The following is a 9,926-nucleotide window of genomic DNA, read 5'->3' on the forward strand; positions in this document are numbered from 1 at the left end:
CACCAGCTTGACCTGTAACACAAAGGTTCCAGGCTTTCTTTCCTGGAAAAAAGGGCTTTTGTTGGCTTGCAGGAGCCCTGTGCTGAAACTGCCAGTCCCACTCCTGGAAGTCAATACAGAAGAAGATTCCTCCCAGACAAAAGCTGCTAGGACAGAAAGCTCTTGCTGATTATGGAGTGCCAAGAGTGGCTCACCAGCTTGACCTGTAACACAAAGGTTCCAGGCTTTCTTTCCTGGAAAAAAGGGCTTTTGTTGGCTTGCAGGAGCCCTGTGCTGAAACTGCCAGTCTCACTCCTGGAAGTCAATACAGAAGAAGATTCCTCCCAGAAAAAAGGTGCCAGGACAGAAAGCTCTTGCTGCCCATGGAGTGCCCAGGGTGGCCCACCAACTTTACCTGCATTACAAAGGTTACAGGTTTTCTTTCCTGGGGGAGGGCAGTCATTCACTTGCAGGAGCCCTGTGCTGAAATTGCCAGTCCGACTCCCAAAACTGAATACAGAGGAAGATTCCTCCCAGACAAAAGCTGCTAGGACAGAAAGCTCTTGCTGCCTGTTACGCTCTTCATTAAGCTATAAGTTGCCCAGAGCGGTTACATTTTTATTTAAGATTTTTTAAAAGCCTTTTGGTTCGTTATAACCTCTAATTAGCGTCCGGAGGAAGAGTCAAACACTCTCCTCTAAGAGAAATTCTTTTTAATTTAGTGGGAAAAAATAAGATATTTTGGCAAAAGGTTTTTACAGGAGTAAAATTCAACCAAGAAAAAAGCATTTCACTAAAACATTCACACATTCCAGGCCAGGGTGAGCTGTGCTGTAGCCAGTGGCAGACTGCAGGGGTGTGGTGTGCTCGGGCTACCAGGCAGGTCTGCCTTGACTGACAGCCCAGCTACAGGCCTTCAGCTCTGCCCTGTGCCCTCAGCACAGGCCTTACCATGTCCCTGCAGGTCCTTCCCCACCTGCACACACACACACAGAGTGAGTTGGTTCCGACCCATATCAATAATTCAGCAAGATTCAGATCCAGGATCTCACACCTTCCCCCCAGGAAAGAAAACCCTTACTGCCTGTCTCTCGTGTGCAGGTGGTGGGCCACTCTTGGCACTCTTTGGGCAGTAAAAGCTTTCTGTTGTGGCACTTTTTTTCTGGGAGGAATCTTCTTCTGTATTTGACTTCCAGGAGTGGGACTGGCAGTTTCAGCACAGGGCTCCTGCAAAGCCAACAAAAGCCCTTTTTTCCAGGAAAGAAAGCCTGGAACCTTTGGATTTCAGGTGCCCTTGGATTTTCACCCTCCGAGATCAAGAGATCAAGGAGTGTTGAGGGTTTTTGGCAGCTTCCCAGGCAGGAGAGGAAATTCCCGTCCAAGTCCAGAGTGATCCTGAGTCATCACAGGAAAAACAAGTGAATAGAGATCATATCACAAGCACCAGGGTCACCAACTGTCACCTGCTCCAACAAAACAAGCACACAGGTTGGGGAAGTGATGGAACGCTCAGTAACCATCAGGGCTGTTTGCGTGGCAAGAAAGTGTAGGGATGTCTTGTTAAGAGAAGGTCACGAAAAATGCACCCATGGGTGTGTATTCCAGGAGTGGCACAGGGCCAGCACGGGACAGTTGCCAAGGAAGGAAGTCTGCTGTCCCACCAAAGATGTCTGTCAGGGCTGGAGAAGATTTACCCTTACTCTGATGGATTTTATCCCAAGAAAGATCTGGTTTTAATCTTCCCTGGGGACAAAAAGCCCCCTCTGTGAGAGGAAGGATGAGATCTGGGTGCTTCACTGCACCTTCCTGGTGTGGTGCAGCCCCAGGCTGCAGCTTGGTGGGTGCTGGGTAACCTCCAGCCCCTCTCCTAGCAAAGATTTTGGCCTCCCTTCCTGGCCAGGATCTCCCACAGGCTGTGACCTTACGCTCATTTACCCCATTAGAGCTTCTCCTTTCCTTCTCCTCCCTCACTTGAATTGCCAAGCACCTCTTTTTTGCCAGTGAGTTGGTGATTTTTTGTGGAAGTGAAACTTCTCAGGCAGTGTTTCCGGAGCTGCTGAAGCTTTGCCAATCAGCCACCACCCATCCCACCAACACCTCTTGCTGGCCACAGCCCACCAAGCATCTCCAGCCTCCAGCTGTAAAGTAGTTTTGGAGGAGCAACACCAGTTAGAGCAAAAAAGGAACTGTAATTTCAGGTTGGAAACAACCAGTTTTGGTGGAAACCTCATGGTGCAAAACCCCCCATGTTTGTGCTGTGTTCACCCATCAGCTCCTGAGCGGCTCAGATTGCTGCACTCAGGTGTAGAAGTTGCCCAAAGACCTTTGTCCTGGGGAGGAAAGCTGGAATTTCCCAGTTTCAGACCTTTAACCAGCAAGAAGTAGGATTTTCAACTTTACACAGTCACAGGATTTTATTTCCTCAATGAAAAGCAATGTGAAAATATTAGTGGGTATTTTCTGTTTTCAAACACACACACAAACACACTCTGCTCCCTCAAGGCATTCCTGCTTCAAACTCAAAGCAAATGACCACATATCTGACCAGACTGGGCTCACAGTCATTACTTTTTTTGTTTCTTTTCACACTACTCAATCAGCTAATTACAAAAAGCATTACCTGGAGGGAAAGGAGTTAAAGTGAGAACCAGCTTAGGGCAACCCTGGAGCTTCAGCCAGGCCTGATCCAGGCGGATATTTCACCACACTCCCACCCTTAATCACAGGGGAGCCACTGTGATTCCAGTGTGCACCATTTCTGCAATACAAGTCCACTTAGAAGTCAGGGAAATGGCTCAGATTCAGAGCAGCACGTTCACACTCAGGGACACCACTCACTGCAAAGGATGCTCAACCCAGAGCACACGCTCTGCTCTGCTCAGCACATCTCACTGGAAGAACAGCGTGATCTCTGCCAGCAAGTTTGAGCCTTAAAGACAAGCATCAAAGTTTTCAGAGCAAAAATATCACATTCTCTCCCCGAGGGCAGGAGAGAAACAAGCAGAAGACCAGCCCACACACATTCACATGCACTGTCGGGGCTGGGGGATGGTTTCTGGGGGAGTTTTGCTAATGAAGCCCCAGAGATGTCCCAGCTTTGGCTCAGGGCAGGTTTTGAAATCCAGGGCCAGCTCTGTGGCCTTCTGTCCAGGAGATGCAAGACACACCAGCACTTCCCAGCAGAGCACAAGTCTGTCTGTGAGGCACCTCCAAAGACTTTCTAGAGTGAAACCTCCAGTGGGTCTTCTTTTGAATCTTCATGGTCCTCATTCTCCAGCTGCTCCAGTTTGCTGGATTTCTCATGGACAATCTCCCCAGGAGTCTTCAAAAACCTGCGATACATTTTTGTCATGACTTTAAGGGTATGTCCAAACCCAGCCCCAAAGCAGGTTGTAAATACTGGAGCCTTTGCCCTCAACAAGGCCAGGTTGGATGGGCCTTGGGGCAACCTGGTCTAGTGGAAAATGTCCCTGCCCATGGCAGGGGAGATGAACTTTAAGGCCCCTTCCAACCCAAGCCATGATCAGCTGAGTTCTGGAGCTCACCAGAGGGGATCTGCCACCCTTGGGCCTTGCTGAGGATCCCAGCTCTTGCTTGGAACCCAGGAAGCACCATCAGATGGGGCCTGGGTTCATTTCTCTGTTCTGCTTCGTCTCACCTGAACAGCAGCTTCTGCCCTGGCTCCTTTTTGATGATGTTGAGTTTGTAGTAATGTCTGAGTGCTCGTGACATCTTCTCATAGGTCATGTTCATCCTGTTCTGGAAAGGGGAAGAATTGTGGGGTGTTGAGTGAAAGCAAGTGCCGACACCTGGTTTGGGTCTGTCTGCAGCAGGACCACACGTGGGACATTCTAGATGGTTCCAGTGTAGGTCTCCAACCCAGACTGCCTTCACAATCATCATTTTCCTTTCCAGGGGATGAGAAAGTCCCTCTTTCTTTACCAGGCTGGCATCTCAGCACCCCCCGTGACCCCCCTTCCCCTTCCCTGTGCCATCAGCCCTGGGGAACAGGTCATGAAAGGGACCTGCAGAAGCCCAGGGGTGACAAATTTGTTCTCAGCTGCATTTACCTTGTGGTTCCCCCAGAGCTGGGCAAGTCCATTTGGGTTAACCACCCGGAAGACCTTGGCTTCCTTGTCTTCCCACCTGATGTAGGGCTCGTAGCGGCTGTCGGAGAGGAGCTGGTACACGTATTCCCACAGCAACCTGCAGTCTGAGCATGGGGGGGGAATAAATGGTCACAGAGCTCCCACTGTGCTCCAGCGAGGGTGTATCAGCAACAGGATCACACGTGGCAGCAGTGACAATAAATATAAGAAGAGCCCAGAGCACTTCTGTTGCGAGATCTCAAAACACAAGCACGAACTACAGTTTGTTCAGGAGGGCAAACTGAGGTGGGGAAGCACGAAAAAAAGGGGAGGGAGACAGCTGGGCAGACAGGACAAAGCACCATGTCGTTTCCCCAAGGAGCCAGGTTATAAATTCATAATTACCTGCCATTTTCCCATCCACTGGGGCCAACGGGGTTGTAGGAAAGGAGCAGATGGCACCTGCCCTGCAGCCACTCTCTGAGCTGTGATGGGACAGGTTCAGTGGCTCTACATAGCTGTGGAACACAGGCTGTTGTGCACAGCCCAGCCAGGAGGGAACAAGGACTGGGGCAGCCTCAGCACTGCAGTCTGTCCCTGCAAATAAAAGGGGAAAAAAAGCCAAATAAACACCCTGTGGCACATTAGGGCAGGTCCCAGAACTTCCAAAGCCATGAAACAGGAGGGGAGGGACAGCCCAGGGTGGTTATCAGCCTGGTGGAGCCCAGGCAGGGGAGGAGTGTGCTGAGGAAAGCCTGGGATTTTCCTAAGGCAGGAACAGCAGAAAGTCCAGGAGGGTCAGAGGAGATGCCAAGTAGGGTCAGGGCCAGGTACAGAGGAAAAACTGGAACAGGAGGATGTGCCAGAGCACAGGCACCCCCTGGCAAATTGTTGTAGAGACTTAAGGTGTTCGTTACTTTACAAGAGCCAGCAGAAGTGCTCAGGATCCACCTCCCAGATCCACCTCCACACACAGCCAGCCACTGATACCAACCTCTCCCAACCCCAACCCCTATCTGGGCCCCCCCAGGGCACTAATAAGCCTCACTGGCCCCCACAGCCTCACCTGGGGCCTCTCCCCACTACCCTTTGGCCCAGAAGCTCTATTTAAGCTCAGCCCTGGCTCCTCAGCCCTTTCCCAGCTATGCAGCAGGACCAGTCTCCAGCAGGGCTGTGCCTCTGCCTGACGATTGACCCTCCCTGATCCAGATCTCACTCTGCAGGCAGATTTCTTAGGGAAGTCATAGACTTGCCCGGTCACTACAGACCCCCCTGGTGCTGCTTAGGCCTGATTCTGACCAGACCTGCTTCATCACTACAAACTTCCCAGATGACCTGGGCTTTGTTGGACCTGGTTGCCTCTCTCAGGTGCTGTGGGATGGGTTCAGCTGGCTGAGCTCCAAACCCCAGGTGTGTGCAACCCACTGGAGCTGTGGGCAGGTTCTGCTTGCTGGGCAGCTGCTGTTCTCCATCCTACCTTCCTCCGTGCTCCCGGCCTTCCCAAAGGGTGAGTTCAGCAAAGGGCTGCACACCAGAGCTCTTCTTTGAGTCTTAATGAAGCAGAGTATTTCATAAAGCACATCACCTACAGGGAAGGCAACTCTGCTCAGATGACTTTGGACAATAGACTCTCTCAAGGTGATGTTGCTGAGGTTATAACATAACATAATAACAAGGTTATTCCCCCCCAACAACAAGGGTTGTCCTTGTCTCCAGCACCAAAGTGCTAAAGCCTGGCCTGCTGGGACCCATCCAGCCCCTCTCAGCAGACCACGGGTTGTGCTTGGATGATCCTTGGGACCCCCTTGCACTGGGTCTAACCTGAGCTGGGAGCTCGGTGTCTGAAGTCCTCCTTGGTGAGGATGCACAGGGCTTTGCCGTTCATTTCGAACTTGCTCTCGTCGGTTTGCCGAAGGGAATATTCCTTCTCGGCCCATCTGAGCCAGTGGATCACGTCATCCTTGCTCCACAGTGCAGGCTGGATCCCTGAAACCAGGAGCAGCCTCTGAAACAACTCTATCTTCATCCTCAAAACTGCTGAGGGACAGGGTGGGATTTCTGCTCTATCATCGAACTTTCCCTCTGTATTAAGCACTCACAGATCAAAAACACTCCAAAGAGAGAAAATGAACCCTGATGACACTTTGTCCCTCTTGCCAGCAGGGAATGGTCCCTGGGTGGGACACTGTGGCTGTACCCACCATATCCCACCCTGTCCTTTAGTAAGCAGCTTTGACTTGCTCGACCTCTACTCACTCAGCCTGCCTGGAAGCTTGAAGATCTCCCCAGTGCTGATGAGTGGCTGTCTGGCCTGGGACGGGGGTGGTAATGAAGCTGCCACAACAGGGCTGGAAGAGCTGATGGCCACTTTGCCCTGGGGAAAAGAGATCAGACATATCAGTGGGGTCAATTCCCAGTTCTGGTCCTGCCTTGGCTTTGGAAATGCCTGCTCCAGAATTTTCAAGCTGTTTTCTCCCAGCAGCCTGTTGTGCTGTCTGCAGCTCTTCCATACATCTTCCTCACGTTCTTCCTCGCCCCAGCCCCAGGACGAGTCTCTGGTTGCCCAACCCAGTTTTAGCAGCCAGAGATTCCCCTCTCTTTCTCCAGCTCTTGTCTTTAGCCTGCCCTCAGTCAGGCTCTGGAAGGAGGTTATCCATCCCCACTGCCCCATGGGCTGCAGGGAAGTAGGAGATGGATCCAAGACTGGCAGAGCCTGCAGTGCCTGTGCTCCCAGTTCCTGCAGGATCCTCAGATTCTCGTTGGATGCCCAGGGTTTTAGGACAGCATTTCAATTATTTAGAGTTGAGAAATAAAGCTGGCAATAGTGCTTAGATTTTGTCTTAAAAACACTGTATGAAGAGAGATCTCCAGCTTTATCCCCAGTGATCATTTGGGCATAAGGGGAAATGGCCACCCCACCCCTTTTGTTGACCAGCCATTGAGTTCCAGCCCTTCAACAATTATTTTTCTCTCTCAGCCAGAGCTCATGAGCCACAAGGAAGCTCAGATCCTGCTTCCAGCCCCATCTAGATCTTGAACATTACTGGCAGCCAAGCAGATAATATTTCCCCTTAAAAATCTATTCATGTGAATCCCAGCAATTTCTCAGCTTCACCCACTGGAAAATTAACAATTTTGCAGGCAAATGGTATTTTCTAAAGCAGTTGCCAACTCTGAGCACTTCAGGCTCAGGCAGGTTTTTGGAGGTGGTTAAAGCAGCCGCCCCTTGACTGTGTGTGCGGGGTAGAGGAGCTGAGTGTCCTGAAAATCAGAGGTGAAGAATATTACAGTGGTGGGGGTTGGAAACATCTTAAATGCAAAGCTGATGTTCCCAAAACCAGGAGAATGGGGGACAGGAGGAATGCACTGCATCCCTCCAGGGAAAAGTGCTTCCCTGGCAGTAGCAGCAGGTTGGTGAGGGGTTTTCCTCAGCAGAAGGACAATTTGGTGGCTGCTGGTTGTCTCTGCAAAGCAGGCAGGTCCATGACACTGCACAAGAAAACCAGTGGGACTCCAGAATAAACTCTGAGCAGGCTTGGCAGCAATGCAAACTGTCTTTCAGATTCATTCTAAGCAATAAGGGGAAAATAAAAGTGAAAGAAATGAGCAGTGTATTTTGTCTAGAACTATCTAAAAGTTATTTTATTCTCCCATCAGTGCGACTCTCTTACAACAAGATTTACTGTAAAAACAGATCAAATCTGGTGTTTTTCTTGCTCCTAAAGATTTCTAGGCCACGAGATACATTCTGAATTTTTATTACTTTATCCTGATTTTATGTTCTCGCTTTTATTCCCGCTTATCTGCTTCCACACGTTTCCAAGACAGTTTTTCTTTGCTTCAAGAGGAAATACTGTCCTTGGAGGGGTTGGAGTGGGAAAGCCAGAAAAAGGTGGGTGAAAGGAACCCCCAGATGTGTGAGAGCAGCTTTTGGCTCAGTCCCAAATGGGTGGGGGGGCGAAGCCCCGCGGCTGCTCCGGGCCCTGCGAGGCCCTTTGGAGGTGGGCTGGGTGGGGTGGGGGGTCACCCTTCGGCGGGGGCATGAGCTTCCACCTCGAATGGAGGGGGGGAAAGCCCGAGGGGACGGGGAGGAGGGAGGACGAGGGCCCGGGCAGGGAACAGGCGGTTCCTACCTGCATGCCCGGCGCGACCCGGAGCCCTCGGTGTCCGGCGCGGTCAGGTCCCGGCCCCGCGGCCGCTGCGGCTTCGGCGCGATCGTGGCGAGAAACGAAATCGAAACGAGCCGGAGCCCCGGGAGGCAGGAGAGCGGCGGGGGGCAGCGCCCGGGGCCGTGGCCTTCACCCCCCACCACCACTCCGCCCCTCTCGGGGCCGCGGACCCGAATCTCCTCCCGCTCCTCCGGGGGAATCGCGCTCCGCCCGGAGCATCCCGATCCTCCTGGGGCGTCCCGATCCGTTCAGGGGAATCCCGCTCCGCCCGGGGCATCCCGATCCTCCTGGGGCATCCCGATCCGTTCAGGGGAATCCCGCTCCGCCCGGAGCATCCCGATCCTCCTGGGGCATCCCGATCCGTTCAGGGGAATCCCGCTCCGCCCGGAGCATCCCGCTCCGCCCGGGGGGTCCCGCACCTCCCGGTGCCGGCACCGGGACAGCACCGGGGAACCCTCTTCTCCCGGGGATCCCGTCCGAGAGATCTTCTCCCTGGATCCCGCTGGAGCGCGGACACGCGGCTGGAGGAGGGAAAGATCCCGAGACACGCCGGGATCACCTCGAATACCAGGGCTCGTCCTTTCTCTCCGCCGGGCGGGGCGGGGGGACCCGGGGAGGGGTCTGCGAGCAGCGGGAGGTGGGCGCACACCTGTAAGGTGCGCACCTGCCCGCTCGCACACCTTGGGTATGGCGAGTAGGCACACGTCGTGGGGGTCTACTGGGAGGGATTGGGAGGCACTGGGATAGACGGAGAGGGGCTGGGACGGGATTGGATGGGGCTGTGAGGGACAAAAAGGGTACTTTTAGGAAGAAAAGGGGGGCTGGGAGCGACTGGGCGGCACTGGGGATAGACTTGGATAGAACTTGAGGGAATTGGATGAGAATGGCAAGGACTGGAAGGGACAAAAGGGGCACTTGGAACGGACTGGGAGGCACTGGGATAGACTGGGAGGGGATTGAGTGGGATTGGGAGGGACAAAAGGGGCACTGGGAGGAGACTGGGATATACTGTGATGGACTGGGAGGGAGCTGGGAGCCATTGGGAGGGGACTGGGATAGCCTTGGCGGGGATTGGATGGGACTGGGAAGGACTGGGAGGCACTTTTTAGGGGCANCGGGGCCAATCGCCTGTCGGTGTGGGTGGCGGGCGGGGCTCAGTGGCGGGGCCCCGCCCACCGCCCGCCCGAGGGAGCGGCCGCGGCGGGGACGCGGTGAGTGAGGCCTGGAATGGGGGCGAGGGGTCGGGACTCTTTGGGGGCTTTGAGGGGGCTTCTTCCCGGCTCATTGTGAGCCTTTAGGGGTCTTCACGGCCCTCTCTGTGCTTTGCGGGCGGTTATGGGCCCGGGGGCGTCTGTGGTGTGCCGTGGGGTTGAGGAGGGGGGGGGGCTTCCTTGCGCCGCGGGCAGGGAGGAAGGTGCGGGGCTGAGGGGGAATCTGGGGATCACAGGGGACAGTCGGGGGGTCTGGGGATCACAGGGGACATGGAGGGGGATGCGGAGCCGAGGGGGGGGTCAGTGTTGTGAATGGGTTAGGTGGGGCCTCAGGGGACATGGAGAAGGGTGCAGGGCTGAGGGAGGGTGCGGGTATCACAGGGGACATGGAGGAGGGGGCTGAGGGGTTGTCTGGGGTGGTCACAAGGGGCTTTATTCTTGTCGCTGGGCTTCAGAGGGGCCTGGGGCGCCAGGGGGTT

General features: G+C 54.0%; 1 protein-coding gene across 1 annotated transcript; it reads right to left on the reverse strand.

Annotated features, from left to right (window-relative positions):
- Window positions 1-2,366: 2,366 nt before the first annotated feature.
- ETV7 (ETS variant 7) lies at window positions 2,367-8,513 on the reverse strand. Its single transcript, XM_017821275.1, is given in 9 exon segments — window positions 2,367-3,311; window positions 3,638-3,738; window positions 4,050-4,192; window positions 4,473-4,664; window positions 4,699-4,740; window positions 5,545-5,652; window positions 5,889-6,053; window positions 6,324-6,622; window positions 8,407-8,513. Coding segments are annotated over 9 exon segments (1,269 nt in total). The 3' UTR covers window positions 2,367-3,199.
- Window positions 8,514-9,926: the final 1,413 nt, after the last annotated feature.

The sequence above is a fragment of the Lepidothrix coronata genome, unplaced genomic scaffold, assembly GCF_001604755.1.
Source record: "Lepidothrix coronata isolate B3197 unplaced genomic scaffold, Lepidothrix_coronata-1.0 Scaffold90, whole genome shotgun sequence".
In the NCBI taxonomy this organism is placed as follows: domain Eukaryota; kingdom Metazoa; phylum Chordata; class Aves; order Passeriformes; family Pipridae; genus Lepidothrix; species Lepidothrix coronata.